The 18,348-nt window shown below is 33.5% G+C and overlaps 1 protein-coding gene across 1 annotated transcript in view; it reads right to left on the reverse strand.

Annotated features, from left to right (window-relative positions):
* Positions 1-8,008, reverse strand: part of LOC143080317 (ubiquitin carboxyl-terminal hydrolase 10-like) — a 31,994-nt gene extending 23,986 nt beyond the window's left edge. Inside the window, exons 1-4 of the mRNA XM_076256099.1 lie at positions 7,903-8,008; positions 6,400-6,498; positions 3,601-3,631; positions 2,045-3,211 (exon numbers count right to left, since the gene is read on the reverse strand). Coding sequence (XP_076112214.1) covers positions 2,045-3,211; positions 3,601-3,631; positions 6,400-6,498; positions 7,903-7,920 — 1,315 coding nt within the window. The 5' untranslated portion in view covers positions 7,921-8,008. The remainder of the gene's footprint in view (positions 1-2,044; positions 3,212-3,600; positions 3,632-6,399; positions 6,499-7,902) is intronic.
* Positions 8,009-18,348: the final 10,340 nt, after the last annotated feature.

An 18,348-nucleotide genomic window follows, 5' to 3' on the forward strand; every position in this document is an offset into this window, starting at 1 on the left:
TGCAAACATTCACTAGATTCCATATCACTTTTGTAAGAAAAATCAATCAATTGTATTTACATATTTTTATGATTAATTTCAATTGCACCAAATGTGTTCTGATGACCTGACAAAACACAGGCAGCAGTGTTCATATGACAAGGCTGCATCTAGATCTGTGACATGTGAATCATCACTCTCAATAAATGAATCAATTCTATAATTTTCAATTCCTGTTTGTGGAATAATACAAGTAATCATCATAATTTCACATTTCTATCCATAACAAATCAAAGGTTTGTCTCAATTAATTTTTTTAATGTTTGGACAACTTTTAATACCCCAACACCATGACCACACAAAATTCATATTTTCATTTGTTACAGAATTGTTTTTGCTTCTACATGTATCCTTATTTCAAACAGAAAAAAAATATCATGTTCTTTCATGTAATTTCGAACACAATCTTATGATCCTACAGGAGAGGCATAAATTTGGTGTTGGGTGGTGGCAGTGTTCTCCACATGGCCTTAACACACTGTGGTGCCCTGGTATTATCTTGGAAGATTTAAAATAGAATATGTACATGTAGGGGCCATTGTGCTTTATTGTTTTGGAAAACAGTGCTATGTTTAATTTCCATGGTGCTATTTGAAAATTCAGGTGAGACAAATGGTTGGGGTACAAATGTTGAATTTATTTGCACAATGTTACAAACTTCTGAATGTTCATGTGACCAGTTTTTGGTGGGATGTATCTGTTCATGTGACCAGTTTTTGGTGGGATGTATCTGATCATGTGACCAGTTTTTGGTGGGATGTATCTGATCATGTGACCAGTTTTTGGTGGGATGTATCTGTTCATGTGACCAGTTTTTGGTGGGATGTATCTGATCATGTGACCAGTTTTTGGTGGGGTTTCTGTTGCTTAGTCTTCTATGTAGTGTTTTGTGTACTTTGTTTGCCTGTTGGTCTTCATCTTTTTTTACCATGGCATTTTCTGTTAATTTGGACTTACATGTACATGTATTATGAGTTTAAATGTCCCTCTTGTCAAAATGCTGGTACCTTGTCTCTCTTTCACACAAAACATCAATTATTTGCTACCATACATAATCACATTAAATCGTTTAAGCGATAAATTAAAGGATGGTCTATTGATGACCTGACACACTTCTTGTGCTGATTTAAGATCATGATTACATATTGTCATTCTTATTTCAATTCCCCCTCAAAAAATTATCATCATTTTTTTTCCCAAATATTTTAGAGATCCTCCTTCTAGCAAATCAGGAAACTTGATTTAATTTAAATTCTAATTCATATTCTATTTCCTTGATTTTTTTCTTTTTAATTCCTTATATAAGATACATGTAATAAATAACCTTCCTCAGAGCGCAGTATAATCATAATAATGTTATTAATCATTGCATTACATTTGTACATACGGATTGCTGGTATTCATAATTTAGATTGTTAGCAGCAGTTATATAATAATGAAGGGATATTTCATAAAAACATATAAAGAATCAAGATAAGGCACTAGAAAATCTATTTCAAAAGAATCAGCTGTAAACAAAAAATAAAATAAAATCAATTACAAACGAAAGTGAACCAACGCCTAGCGAGTCTGTAGTACGGTAGAGTCCATAAAGTGGATACCCGAGGGTATGCAGGGTCGTTATGATGAAAACATAAAATGTAGAGAGTCTTATAACAACAACACTTTAGGGACTGCTGCAGAAAATCTATTGATCGACATGTTTCGGAGCCTAGGGCACCGTCATCAGGATAAAAACAATACATAAAATCATGTTGAAGTAAAAAATCGCGTTGTTAAAATTTAAACGTCATAATGTTACAGTGGTAAGTAACGTTATTAATAGCAACGTACTGAAAGTGAAAGTTCATTGTAAGTATGTAAATAAACTATAAAAAGAAATTAAAAATAAAATGTTTTTGTTGTGAAAATGTTTAAAATTAAAAAAATAAAATAGTAAATACATGTATAAATAATTTGTATAAATGTCTTTTAAACCTCATTTAAAAAAAAATAGTATTATTACCTCCAAGTATGTCTGCTGCTGAATCATGAATGGCAGGAACGGGAGACATATTTACTATTTGTTTTTCTTTGGGATCCTTTTCCTGGTCAAGTGATGGATAATTAACATCTACATAGTTTTCATTGTATATCACAGATGCTGCTGTTGAAGGGGAATCCCCTTTAAATAAGTTCGCCCAGGATTTGGGTTTTGCTCCCCAAACTGAGGCTGACTGTTCTCCTGAGGAATTCTCTTGTTTTGCCGGAGAATTTTCCTCCACATTTAATATTTCAAAACTTTTTTCACCATTTTCTTGTTTATTTCCTGGAGCACCTATTGGAATATTGTTTGATGCTGGTTGCAAAGGGGGATAACTGGCAAAGTCCACTAAATTTTCACTTTCAGTTTCAACATCTTTAGAAATATTCGTATGATTAACAATTGAATCAACCTGTGTTACGATTTCCTGTGATGCCTGTGACGAATCTTCATATCCTGAAGAAATGCTGCTTTTGGGTGGCTTATTGACTGATGTAAAAGACAAGTCTATGTGTTCTGATGAGGTGGGGTTAGTATTATGAGTGACAGTCTTTGTGTCTTGTAAAGAATCTGGTAACCACGGTTGCGGTGTATAAACAGATGTTTGAGGGGGAGGACAAGATGTTTGTAAAGGATATAAGGGTGTCTGTGAAGTGTGAAACATTGATGAGTGTGAAACATTTTCGTGTGTTGTGTGGACCATGTGTGAATGTGCAAGACTATCATCCTTAGACAGAGTTACACAAGAAATGTCATCAGTCACTAGTTCCACACCTTCAGAAATGTTTGTTTGGAAATTGTTCTGAGCGGGTGGAGCACTTGCATAATTTTGAGCATAATCTGTGCGATTTTTCTGTATATATTGTGTTTGTACAGTGTCTCTATCACTTTGACTAGTATATGAAGTTTCTTTAAAGTTAAATGCATTATGAGTTATATTTTCGGCATGCATATTAGATTCTAGCTTTCTAATTCTCTCTTTTTCAATTTCCTCTTGAAGTTTTTCATAATAGCCTGGTGGCCTTCTTTTTTTATTTCTTCGCTCATAAGGTTTTGATGATGATGAACTGTTGTTTCCGTCCATGTCCATTTGACTTTGATCATGTGTATATTCTGTGTGTTGCTGATTCAATTTGTCTTCATCTGTAACTATGGGGAAAACAGATTCAAATCAGTGCTCTGAACAATGCATAAACTTTGACCTATATTAATTATGTTCTATAATGGTTTACTTTAACAAATTGTGACTTGGGTGAAGAGTTATCTCATTGGCACTCATCCCAAATCTGCTTATATCCATGAAGCTCTTTTTCTTCTTGGACTAGGAATTCCAACTGCAAAACGGTTGGAAAAGCTAAATTTGATACCTTGTCATTTATATTTAAACATAATTTTATACCAAAAGATATTTTAATACAAATCTATTTCATAAACATGTCAGAAAAAATCCAATGAAACAAATATGTTGCTGGTGATAAGATGTTAACAGCATTCAAGGATCTCTGAAAGACATATTTTTTTCAACTCTTTGCACTCACCTCTGTTATTCTCTTTGGAATCCCATGGAAACTGAAACAGATACATAAGATTGCAAAGAATTCAATTTCATTATAACCCACACTTATCTTAGATAATCAATTTACGTACATGTATACTACTTAAATGCATGTTTTTTTTACCCAATAAAAAAATTTTTACTTTTTTATTTGATGAAAATAAAAATGAAAGGTGATTTGAGATTTTTGAATCTTTCACTTTTTATCAGGACTTGAGTCCCAATATTTTTGTATGCATATATTTTTTTAATCGAGTAATGAAACACATAAGTAGCCTTAACTCCCGTCTTGACTAGAACATTTATGTTCCACATATTTAAAAAAAGAGCTGTACTATGAGTGCATGCATGGTACAAAAATGTCATCCAACGCTTTTCAAACTGGAAAATCACCCTTTTTAAAGAATAAAACCCAATAACTTTGGAACATAAAATCTTAAATTTATAAACATTGAAAGGGAACTAACGTCAATAGATATATATAACAATTCACCAAAGATTCATGCAAATTGCTAAAAGCATTTTTGAGTTATCGACCAACATCACATGTAGACAATGGACAGATATTACAGACAACAGTACATGTATAATATTATAAGTCCCATAATGGGCTTAAAAATGATTCAAAAACATTCATTGCTAAGCAGAATTTTTTTTTACATTTTACACTTCCGATCTATTGGTTATTCGATGCTGTTATTCGCTGAGAAATAAAAGCAGTCCTTTCAATAGATAACTTTTATCCCTTTTATTGCCATGTCGACGATGTTGTTGGTCTATATGAACACTTGTTGTATAGAATAATGACTGCTACACTTTAAGAATTTCGCTACTCAGTTTCAAAATAAATAGCTTTTCATAAAAGTAGTATATATTGATAAGGTTTTAATTAAGGAATCAAACAAGAATGTGTCCCCAGTACGAATGCCCCATTTGCACTATCATTTTCTATGTTCAGTGGCAGTGTTCTAGGATTCCCATTACCCGTTACCCGGGGTAAGTGGATTAGGTCATTTTTTAGCCTTTGTCACCCGGTGGTAAGTCAATTTTCAAGTTCGGGGAAGCCGAAAAACTCTTGAAATTTCCCGGTCCTCTTCAATTTTCCCATATCTGCTTTTTATTTTTATTAAATCACGAGAAAAAACTTTGATAAAAGATCGAAGATTTTGTCGATGTCTATCGGCGCTTTTATTCAAGCACTCGTTTACTAGGTGTAATCAAGCGCAAAAGAGACCACATTCTTCTCCTATCATTCTAAAAGTCGGTCACGGTGTCGGTAAAATCGGAAAATCCAAATTGATAACTGGTGCTTAAATCGGGACATAAACGATTTTTTTTCTTGTCATCGGAGGAAAATAAACTTACAGTTGCATTTATTATAGCTCTTAATAAATGACATAGTAATAACTATAACATATTTGTCAAATTTAGTAAGAAATCGTTTTTTTTGCGCCGTCCGCATTGGTTGGCGGATTTAACTTTTAGATGTGGGTAAGTAATTTTTTTATTGATCTTATTGTGGTAAGTCAAGGTGCCAAAAAAATCCTAGAACACTGAGTGGACTGTGAAAATGAGGGAAAATCTCTAATTTGGCATTTCAATTAGAAAGATCATATGATAGGTAGCAGTGTACTAAGTTTCAAGTTGATTGGACTTAAAATTCATTAAAAACTACCTCAACCGAAAACTCTAACCTGAAGCGGGACAGACAGATGAACAAACGAACAGAGGCAGACCAGAAAACATAATGCCCATAAATGGGACATAAAAAGCTAAAAATATATAGAGGTAAATATGCTTGTTTTCAAGATATTAGCCATTGAAATTTTGGCGGGAAAATGTTCTCTCTTGGTTTTTTATAGCTTTATCATTGACAAATTAAAGTTCATAGAAACTGTTAAAAAATAAATAAGATTTTATCAGACTTTTACAGATGGCTTATAATTATACATTGAAAAGATTTATAAAAAGAAAAATGTGGCCAATTGGCAAAAAGTTTTAAGGCATTCAAATGGATAAAACCAGAGGATTTTGAAAATTTGACAAAAATTCCAAAACATGACAAGCAAACACCCTTAAGAAAAAAGTTGTTTTCTGATTAATTTCAATGTTTTTAGCCTTGCTTACTTCAACACTACAATTAAGTAAGGATCTCTTATAAACTGACTTGTTTGATCCGCTTGTTTCAAAACAGGAAAACTACCATTTACAATGTACCACGTCTAATGGAGGCCAAGGGAAATACTCTAATTTAAGTAATGTTATTTCGCTCAAACTTATGCCTCGTTCACATGTACATTTAATTAGAATCGAATGCGAATCCAATTCGCTGATCTTGTTCACACTCTTCTTCTTAAATGCGAATTAATACGAATTGGTTAATTCGATTTATCCAATTCACATTAGAAATAAGTTTTTGTTAATACGAATTAAAAGTTAATGTCGTTAGGACAGCAAAGCGAATTCGACGTGCATTGTAATTCGAATTAGAATTGACGTTAAGACGTAAAATGTTTCGAATGCAAATTAGTTAATGCGAATCGAATTCGAATTACGTGTGAACTCAGAATCAAATTAGTTCATATAAAACAATATCTATTATGGTTAATTTTGGGCAATTTTGTCTAAGAAATTTTTATGTGTCACCTATTCTGAGTATTTCTGACATATATCCATACCTTCACTGCACTTGTCACACTTTGTAGTTGTGATAATTTTGATTAAGAAATATTTTTTTTAACAATGTACATATAATGTAAACAGTAGTAACATGCTTGCTTACCTCTACTCTACCACCTTCTGTCCGTCGAGAACCAAACAATATTTGGTAGACAACTTCATCTTCCTGTTGCAGATTATCAAAGTCTCCAAATGTTATCTCCTGTAAAATATTTATGACATTTATCATTTGGAACATGTGTAAAAGAAATTCCTGATTAACATGATTAAGAAAAGATATGGGCATGCACCCCTATAAATGGGGAAAAATACAAGGTGGAAAAACCTTAGGATGCTGGATTTTGTCTCTGAGCTGAAGACCCATAGGTGGCCTTCTGCTGTTATCTGCTCCATTTTTGGGTTGTTGTCTCTTTGACATATTTCCCATTTCCATTCTTAATTTTATTGCCATTCATTCTTGATTTGTTTACTCCTACTCAATGACGAAACCTCAGATTTTTTCACATTATCAGGCCAAATAAAAAAGTATGTGTGGTTCCAGTTACATCTAAAAAAAGTTAGGGTAGGTAGGTCAGGATTTTTTTTTTATTTTATGTTTTTTTTCTACACTGAGTCTATGGGAGCAACATTCTGACTTTAACAGTGCTTAATGAAAAATGACAATAAAATCTTTAGGGTAGGCTATTTTTAAGCCGAAAAAGTAGGGACGGTAGGGTTACTGGAACCACACATATATTTTTGTTTGGCCTCATGATTGTAAAGTGGCATATTGTCTTATGTGAGAACTTTGAAATAAACTGTGTTGCTTCCTTAACATTCCAAATCAAGATGTTAAATTACTTTCATGGAAGCCTCAATTTTCCATATTTCTGACAGCATAATTCTGAATCAAGGTAATCCATGGAAGATCAGACAATACAATTAAACATAAATTCCTGCCTTCTTTATTACCATAATTAAATTTTGAAGGTCTTTAGACCACTCCCTTTTCATCTGTGTAAGGGAGGAGATTATGACTTGTGAGCATTCATTATTTTGTCTTAACGATCCTTTAAGATTAAAAATATTTCAGCTAGATTTAGCACACCAACATAAAATGAAACTAGTTATCTATATAAAATAATATATATAGTATCTTTTATATATATATATATAAAAAAAAAAAGATGCATTTAAATTAGGGAGATATACAATGTACACCTCCTGGAAGGTTACGGTCCCAAAGGCAAAAATTACCAAATTTTAAGGAAACAGATTGTCTCCTTCTTTTAAGTTCTTATGACTGTAAAAAAAAATATCCTTAACTTTCGGGCAATTATGAAAGTAGCGTCTTCGTACATAGCACCCTTTTCTTTGCATTTTAGACACCTTCGCATGGTTTGTGAATAATTTAGTTTCATTTATTTAAGTTCTTATATGTCTGTCTACGTGTTGCCACAGTCTTTGAATGCTCATTTAACAGACAACCGTGGCAGGTAAATGATTCATAAGATTTTTGCAGTCATGCGTTTGATGTTTTAGGCAGCAATTTAGCTAAGGGCAAACATGGTGTGTGACAATCTCTGGATTGTGTATCTACATTGTAAAACATATTGCCTGTATTTACATTCGACAGAAATTCCATAACTATTGCTGTTATAAATGCAAATCAACTGAAAACGTGCTTGACAGCCGCCATCGTCTTTACCGGATATTGTGGGAAATGCGGAAGTGCAATAAAATTTAATTCACATGCGCAAAACTTAGGTGTGCTTGAAAAACCATCTTCGCTTATCCTGATCAATTATTGGGTAGATCAAGGTTTAAAATTATTTAAAAAAAAAACGACTAAATTTTGGAATTTTTAGCCAAAATGCTGTTTATATTTAATTTTTGAAAGATATATAATGAAAAGTATATATAGTTCAGCTTGGATTTGTATAGTGAGCTTTTTAGCGTTGTGCTAACCTGAGACTACTATAACAGTGCTAACTTGTCAAATTTTGAGTGATCGCCTTGACAGCGGAAAACTCCGAAATGATCGAATTTTATGATAAAATATGATAAATCAGTTCTTGAAATGTACTTCTAGAAAAAGTGGAACCGGTTTCTCACTATTATTACAGTGCGATCACTTAAAAGGTAGGCCAGTAGTGGTTTTTCTTTTTGCAATTTATGAATGGAATGTGAAAAACTATATCTCGAGTGAACGCGATTGATAGTTTAAATTTTTTTACCGATAACCGCTACGAATTTCAGCTGACGGCGACTATACAAAACAATATTGATAAATTAGTTCTTATTACTGGGTACTTTATAAAATAGTTAATTTGAGTTATCTCCCCTTATATGTTAAAGCTGGAAATAATAAATCATGTTAAAGCTGGAAATAATTAATCACACTTTAGGTTACAAGGAAGTAATTATTTACATAGGTGACAATGGTAGCCTTTTTTGGTCCTGCGTTTTCACTATCAAAGATCCATAGAAAAAAAATGTCGAATTCTGAATTAACAACACCTTTGGGTGTATTTGAAACTGCAAAACACATATGGTGCCACAGCTTTTTTGATAGAAAAATTGCATTTTTTAAGGGTACTGAACAGTTCCGGAATTTTCGACATTGTATAATATTGATTAATTGTCGAAATCCAGATATGGTGTACACATTTTAGCACCTCATTTTTGTGGTTTACCATCTTTGCCGCAAGTTCATTGTTTTCTGTTTGGTATTAAGTTAATAAAAAGATCTAATAGTTTTGTTAAATATCTTGTGATCTATTTATTTGGCAATCGTCAATTGTAGTCAGCAGGCTTTAAGAACATCAGTTGTTCAACCTTTTAGTCAAATGCGTTTTGTTAAATTATACTTTTTCACTAAATGTTTGGTCTTTTGGAAAAAATGTTGTTTGTGTTGTATTTAGACCCCTCTACAACGAAATTTGTTTTACATGCACACGTATAAAAACTTCTGTTTTTATCCAACGCAATCATAGGTTTGAATGTTGTTTGCAATTTAGACTTTTATATATAAGTTCCAGACCATATGAGTAATTGGACCATACATGTACGGTCCAGTCAGGATTCTACTTCGTCAGAATTATCTCCCCATTACGCCAGTTCATTTTCACAATCGTAGAAATGGAAGCCATTGTAGAGATGACGCGCTACCAATTTTGCTCATGGAAATCGATAAATTTATCCACATTGCACCATTACGATCCTTATATGTCAGTTGTATTTTAAAAGACAGATGTATCAACTAGCTAATGAGCATCAGTTAATGATCTTGTCTGCATTGATTCAACTTAAAACTATTGTCTGATCGGTTGTCAGGTGGAATTTTCGAAAATTCATAAACATTTAAAAAAATTCTAATTAAAAATTCCGTAGAAGGGCAGACTAGATTTTTTTAGTGTATAAAGACTATAAACCCTAGTTTTCACACACAAAAAAAATAAATTTTTTTTCAAAGATATGCATTTTCATCATCCAACTTGAAAGACTGTCGTCAAGTACTTTCAGTAAAAAAATAGCTATTCGAACACCACTTCTCTGTTTTTGTGACTCATTAGATAGGTATTTCATTTGACCCATATATTTCATCTTTTAGTACTGTTATTTTTTTGTGTTATAAAGTCAATCTGTAGCTTTGATATATAAAAATAATAGAATCTGAAGCGAGACGATGTATGAAATAATCTTACTTTGTACGATATCAAGACAAAATATTCAACTCAAACACGCCCTAACATAAAAAGGTGCACTCGATTTTCTCTTTTCGATACAATTGTTACCCATTTTTTAGAATTTTTTCTTGAGTCACATAATGGAAGGGCAGACACGAAAATTTTTAAACTAATTGATTGGTATGTTTTCCGTCCGTGGTATTTTTTTCAAAAAAATCGGAGGTTATGCATTTTCTTCATCCAACTTGAAAGATACCCATGTCGTTGACTTGAAATCTTATTGTTCTGCTTAACTATGTACTAGATAAATTGGAAACTTATGCAAATGGTGTTTTTAAAATAAAACATCTCGTAATTGAGAAGAAAATTGTAATTTTGTTTGTTTCTATTAACTTTTAAAATTTGTGTCACTATAGTAAACAATACAGTACACATTTATCGCCTTCTCTAACAAAGAACTTCGATTCTTTTGTTCTATTTCAACCGGGTTTCCGACTGCACAGGCAATAGATATGTAACATGAGTTATAAAAAAAAATAATTAAAAAAATACTACAGGAAACGCGCAACAAAATAATAGCAATATTCTATAATTAAAGTTGACATTGATTGGGGGTCTCATTTGGGGGTTCTGATCCCGGATCCCGCTTACTGTTTTGACAGAATCCCGTATCCAGCTTACACTATGTACTTAAGCAATTCACTGAAAATCTAAATTAGTCAATTTGACCAATTTAATTAGTCATTTTGACTGTCCTCTAGATGACAACAATGCACTTTAATCATTTTGACTATGCTCTTAGTCGTTTGACTAGATGGTTAGTCACATTTGACTGAGTAGGGTGGTCATTATGACTATGTTAGGAAGTCAAAATGACTATATGTCATACTCGTTATGACGAATTGGATTGTTCAATTGACTATGGACATTTGTCAGTTTGACAATTGAATGTAGTCCATATGACTGATTGATATAGTCGGAAGTGACCATGTTGGTTAGTACACCTGATTACTGTGAATAGTCACGACTGTTAGACTGTTATTTTAATTTGTGTTGTGTTTTTTTTTGTTCTACCATTTAATTTGTGTGCGTTTCATTCCGTTTCGTTCTGTTATGATTCATTTCTTCTGTTATTCTTCTTTTTGTTGTTTCTCTTCCATGGGATTGACAAATACATCTGGAATGTAATATCATTAAAAATACCACAGCAGCAATACTAACAATGACAATAGTATAGGACCAAAAGTGCTCAATGTTCAAAACCTTCCTATATCTTACGTTTCCATGTGTAACCATTACTCAGTGACATATATTAAAGTCTAAAAATCAAATAAAGAAGATAAATTTATTATAAACGAATTGTTAATTTGAAGTGTTTATTTCAGATATTTTGTCGGTAACAACTCTGCACGTGTCAGTGTGGTATTCTCTATGGTAAAAAATCCCTCAGCTGTGTTAATACAAATAGCAATGTCTTCATTTGCTGAAAAATATAATTGTATTATTTTAGAAGCTAAAATATAACAATAAACAAGATTATCAGTCATGTTAAAAGTTTAAAGAAAAAACAAATTTTAAAATCTTTGATCTAGTGATTTAATCACTCATCTTATACCATTAATTTGTAATGTAAGCACCGGGATCTTGACAGCCACCCATCCTATATCACAACATTGTAACATTGTAATGTAAGCACCAGGATCTTGCCAGCCACCCATCTTATACCACAACATTACCACAACATTGTAATGTAAGAACCGGGATCTTGCCAGCCACCCATCTTATACCACAACATTGTAATGTAAGCACCGGGATCTTGCCAGCCACCCATCATATACCACAACATTGTGATATAAGCACCTGGATCTTGACAGCCACCCATCTTATAACACAACATTGTAATATAAGCACCAGGATCTTGACAGCCACCCATCTTATAACACACCATTGTAATGTAAGCACCAGGATCTTGACAGCCACCCATCCTATATCACAGCATTGAAATGTAAGCACCAGGATCTTGACAGCCACCCATCCTATATCACAGCATTGAAATGTAAGCACCAGGATCTTGACAGCAACCTTGAGTTTTTATTTCATTGTTGTGAATATCGATTGCAGTGTTTATTTGTAACAGTTTTTGCTCAGGTGAAAAAAAGATATCGCTAAATACTCTTTTCAATCGACAATACGTTGTATGTGTATGAAAATTGATATCCCTATACATATCCCCCTTTTTTTTATTGTCGTTACGTCAACATGTGCCGATATTAATTTCATTTATACACTCCTTTTTCTTAAATTCAATTTGTGTAAGTTAGAATTAAAACAAATATACATCATACTCACTTTAAACAATTGGTTTATATGACAAAATAACAGTTTCCATGCCTTCTGGTTTGTTTACATCTACACAATCTATGGAACAAAGGGAACGCGAAAGAGAGCGCGTGAAAACCGATACTCTACACCACGTGGTGCTGTGATCACTAACATAGTCAATTGACTATGCACTTAATGACTTGATGGGTAGTCATACATGCGTTTGACTACCTTTCGGCTGATATTTGACTAACTGAATAGTCATCGTGACTAATTTAGATTTTCAGTGTTCTCTTTTTTTTTGTAATTTCCCGTTAGACTCCATTTCCCGTTTTCACGACACAATAATTCGACTTTCACGCGTCACGCTTAGACCCCAATGAGACCCACTTGACTCATGTGCTCCAGGTTTAACCATAGGCGGATCCAGGGGGGGGGGGGGCCTGGGGGGCCCGGCCCCCCTTTCGTGGGAAAAATTTGGTTGATTATATAGGGAATCACTGAAGCATGACTGGAGCGGGCCCCCCTTAGGTCAGTCAGCGCCCCCCACCCCCCTTAGGCAAAGTTCTGGATCCGCCACTGTTAACAGTGTATTTTACGTGAGACTACTATAACTAAAAACTGTTATAGTAGTCTCAGATTTTACCTATAAAAAGAAAAACAAGAAGATAAGTAGTTAGTGATGAGAAATATACATACACATTTAGTATCATATTCCCAGCTAATAATGATGTATTTTTTTTTAATTAATCTTCTTTTATTCTTTTGTAGCCCTTTGTTTTATACGAAATAAGAAATTGAAACTTAACAAGAATATCATAAAGTTTGGCAGCGGACTAATCAGGTTTCCCTAAAACTAACTAAAAAGCTCTTCTTCTTTTTGTTAGGGTTGTACAGTTTAGAATATAGTGAAATTCATCACCTATATCTTGAGAGTTACAAAGTACACAGTAGCTTTCCTGTCTATTAATTTTACACCATCTGCCGGTTTCTATAGGCAACTGATGATTTCCAATTCTAAACCTACATAACGTTATTTTATCTTTATAAGGTAATAAGTCTAAATATTCTTCAAATTCAAAGTTGTCTTTAACATAATGCTTTTGGAGTATTTTCCATTCCTTATTTCCAAGTCTGCTGAAATTGGTAAAAAATTCTTTGTTTAATGCTCAACTTTTACCATTTTGGATTAAAACTATAAGCCTCGGTCACACCTTACAAGATAGCTTGAACGAACGCCTAACGGATGAAAATAAAAGTTGTCCGTTGACAAAAATTGTTATCCGTGGAACGTGTAACGAATGCGTAACGGACACACACCAGGTATGCAACGTTCGAGAAATGGACAGAACTGATGTCGAACGTACATCCAACGGACAAGTACCGCATAAAACGAACACCTAACAGAAGCGTACCGGATAAAACGGATGAACAAGATATACAGAAAAATTAAAGGCAACAAAATTAATACATGTATATCGCATAAATATTCAAAATGTTTCTGTGTAACTGGTTTTGGTTTGTTCTTCAAAAGTCCGTCAAAGGGCAGTGTCTGACCTGAATAAGAGCTGATTGATTGTGAAGACGTGTCTTTACTCTAAGATCGATTATAAATAATACGAATTCATGAACCTTGAGAAATCTGACATACCAATAATTGGCATTTCTGACGCAAAATTTTCAATTGGCATTTATCGGTTTCAGATCCGTTCATCATCCGTTTTATCCGTTGTATGTCCGGTAGAAGTCCGTTCCTCATTCGTTCAACATCCGTTTCATCCGTTAAACGTCCGGTAGAAGTCCGTTGGTGAATTTATCTTCCAGACCTCCAACGGATGTATAACGGACACGTAACGGATATAAAACGGAAATGAAACAGACCAGTACCATACAAAACGGACGTTCAACGGACATTTAATCCGTTTGACGTCTGTTCAAAGTTTTAAATATTCTCAAAATGACATACGCGTATGGTCGGACTGTACGAGTATATGAAAACGGTCTGTGTGCATGTATCGCATATGTTATTGTTCATGATACATGTATTATTATTTGTAACAGTATGCTATAAGCCCTCCAATGGGCCCTTATTTGGTGAATTAAAATTTTTCTTTTCTATAAGAGAGGCTTGTACAGGGTATATTGGGATACGGGATATTTGCCATTTTAATTTTAGGGATACGGGATATTTGTCCTAAAAGTAAATGGGGTATGGGATATTGATGCATTTATAAGGATATTGAATTTTTAACATGAAAAAAAATAAGTGGAATTTAAAAGTTAAGTACAGAAATATTTACATTTCACTTGATAAAATTGCCCCAAAAAGTTTAATATTAAAGGTCATTTTAGTGCTTTGTTGATTTGAATTGAGTTAATGGTCGTTTTATTTAAAAGTCATCCAAAGCCAGGCGAAAAGTATTAATCTATTTTCGATATTTATATGCTCATATGTACTGATAATTTTAAAAGTATTTGTTTTGCTTTCCATACTTTGTTCCTTATTGTTAATTTTCCGTTTTTGGATGGTGATGTTCCTTTGGCACTATCTTACAGTGTTTGTATATCACAACACCTCCGCTATATATGCCCTTGTCTGTTGTAACGTTTTGGATTTTAATGAACGAAATTTATGTATTACTGGTAAATTATTAAGTCAGGGATTTCATTACCACAAATCACTTAAAATCTTTACTAAATTCTAGATTTGGTTTTGAAGTTTGGTTCTACCTGTAAAAAATTTATTTCAAACGGGATAGCACATCCTCATTTTTACGGAGATGTTGTCTACCGTGCCATTGGATGTTGGATGTGTAATGATTGATAATTTAGTCTCAGATGCATTACTTTTTATTAGTTGTAATTGGCTTTGAACTAGCTGTCAGTAACTGCAAGTACTCTCAGATCTGTACTTATATAGTGTCTTTTTGTTGATGGGATGTACAAGTACTCGGTCACGTCCACTCTCTGTTTTTGTTAGATGTATTTCTAGTTGTATCCATCTGATGAGTTAAGCCTTTTTCAACTGATTTGTATAATTCGTTCTTATGTTGTACTGTTACACCACTGTCCCAGGATAAGGGGAGGGTTGGGATCCCGCTAACATGTTTAGCCTCGCCACATTCTGTATGTATGTGCCTGTCCAAAGTCGGGAGTCTCTAATTAAGTGGTTGTCGTTTGTTGCTGTGTTACATATTTGTTTTTGTTCATTTTTTTATACATAAATTAGGCCGTTAGTTTTCTCGTTTGAATTGTTCTACATTTGTCATTTCGGGTCTTTTTATAGCTAACTATGAGGTATGAGCTTTGCTCATTGTTGAGGGTCGTACGGTGACCTATAGTTGTTAATTTATGTGTCACGTGGTCTCTTGTGAAGAGTTGTCTCATAGGCAATCATACCACATCTTTTTTTTATATTATATGCTCATATGCATTGATAATTTTCTTGAAATAATCCTAGATTTTTGTTAGATGTATCCATCTGATGAGTTAAGCCTTATTGTTGTCAATGTTTTCATTTGTTTTGATGCTTTATATGATTACAGGATATTTTATAGTGTTTTACCTCTTATTTTTTACGTGGCGTGGCGAGGATTGTCAGAGGTCTCCACGTTTCACAGATTATTCTGATGTGCAACGGCTGTTTTGCCAGACAAGCTGGGGCCGAGGGACGTCAGAGCACGTCCCATATCAAAAAGTAGATATTTCGCTGTATAAACTATGTTAATAACGAATAATTACTAAATAATCAATGTAAATTAATATATTTTCTTTCTATTACTGGTGTTGTGAGGAAGGAAATTAAAAAAAAAGTAACAAAAATATTGGGATCTATGTAATTCATAAAGTTCAAGATCACAGAGTCAAATGTTGTGTTATTTCTTTGCAAAACAAGGGCTGTTCAAATTTTGCCTGCTGTAAAAATATTGCAACAGTTAAGTGTAATGTAGGTACATTAGCAGAAAGCTTTCTTGTGTTAAATTTTGAGTTATTGAACTTGCAAGCTCAATATCCACTTTTTGATATGGACGTGCTCTGACGTCCCACAGTCTGAGCTTGTCTGGCAAAACAGCCGTTGGATGTCATAGCAATCTTGAACAAGAGACAGGGTTGCGTCCTTCTGTTCTTTCCAAAATAGGTTAACGTGTAGGATGAAGTTTGTTATCAATGAAAGAAGAATGCTATCAAAATTATATTTTACAGTCATATGCATCACGGTTTGAACAATTAAAAAAAAAAGTCTGAAATTAGACCCCTTACACTAAATTTATCGTTTAACATCACATAAAAGAGATTGTTATACAAGGCTCTAAGATGGAACACTTCTTCTTTTGGACACATACATTGGATATTCTTATTTAACACTAGAAATATGCACTAAATTTTCTTTAACAGTTTGTTTTCCCAGAGTCAAAATTATCGACGTTGTGATGATAAGGAAAACTAGAGGCTCTAAAGAGCCTGTGTCGCTCACCTTGGTCTATGTGAATATTAAACAAAGGAAGCAGATGGATTCATGACAAAATTGTGTTTTGGTGATGGTGATGTGTTTGTACGTCTTACTTTACTGAACATTCTTGCTGCTTACAGTTACATGTATCTCTATCTATAATGAACTTGGCCCAGTAGTTTCAGTGGAAAATGTTAGTAAAAATTTACAAATTTTATAAAAATTGTTAAAAATTGACTATAAAGGACAATAACTCCTTAGGGGGTCAATTGATCATTTCAGTCATGTTGACTTATTTGTAAATCTTACTTTGCTGTACATTATTGCTGTTTAAAGTTTATCTCTATCTATAATAATATTCAAGATAATAACCCAAAACAGTAAAATTTCCTTAAAATTACCAATTTAGGGGCAGCAATCCAACAACGGGTTGTCCGATTCATCTCACAATTTATGGGCAGATAGATTTTGACCTGATAATCAATTTTACCCAATGTCAGATTTGCTCTAAATGCTTTGGTTTTTGAGTTGTAAGCCAAAAAACTGCATTTTACCCCTATGTTCTATTTTTAACCATGGCGGCCATCTTGGTTGGATGGCAGGGTCACCGGACACATTCTTTAAACTAGATAACCCAAAGATGATTGTGGCCAAGTTTGGATTAATTTGGTCCAGCAGTTTCAGAGAAGAAGATTTTTGTAAAAGATTACTAAGATTTACGAAAAATGGTTAAAAATTGACTATAAAGGGCAATAACTCCTAAAGGGGTCAACTGACCATTTCGGTCATGTTGACTTATTTGTAAATCTAACTTTGCTGAACATTATTGCTGTAAACAGTTTATCTCTATCTATAATAATATTCAAGATAATAACCAAAAACAGTAAAATTTCCTTAAAATTAACAATTCAGGGGCAGCAACCCAACAACGGGTTGTCTGATTCATCTGAAAATTTCAGGGCAGATAGATCTTGACCTGATAAACAATTTTATCTTATCAGATTTGCTCTAAATGCTTTGGTTTTTGAGTTATAAGCCAAAAACTGCATTTTACCCCTATGTTCTTTTTTAGCCATGGCGGCCATCTTGGTTGGATGGCCGGGTCACCGGACACCTTTTTTAAACTAGATACCCCAAAGATGATTGTGGCCAAGTTTGGTTTAATTTGGCCCAGTAGTTTCAGAGGAGAAGATTTTTGTAAAAGATTACTAAGATTTACGAAAAATGGTTAAAAATTGACTATAAAGGGCAATAACTCCTAAAGGGGTCAACTGACCATTTCGGTCACGTTGACCTATTTGTAAATCTTACTTTGCTGAACATTATTGCTGTTTATAGTTTATCTCTATCTATAATAATATTCAAGATAATAACCAAAAACAGCAAAATTTCCTTAAAATTACCAATTCAGGGGCAGCAACCCAACAACGAGTTGTCTGATTCATCTGAAAATTTCAGGGCAGATAGATCTTGACCTGATAAACAATTTTACCCCTATGTCAGATTTGCTCTTAATGCTTTGGTTTTTGAGTTAAAAGCCAAAAACTGCATTTTACCCCTATGTTCTATTTTTAGCCATGGCGGCCATCTTGGTTGGTTGGCTTGGTTTTTT

The sequence above is a fragment of the Mytilus galloprovincialis genome, chromosome 6, assembly GCF_965363235.1.
Source record: "Mytilus galloprovincialis chromosome 6, xbMytGall1.hap1.1, whole genome shotgun sequence".
Classification (NCBI taxonomy): Eukaryota; Metazoa; Mollusca; class Bivalvia; order Mytilida; family Mytilidae; genus Mytilus; species Mytilus galloprovincialis.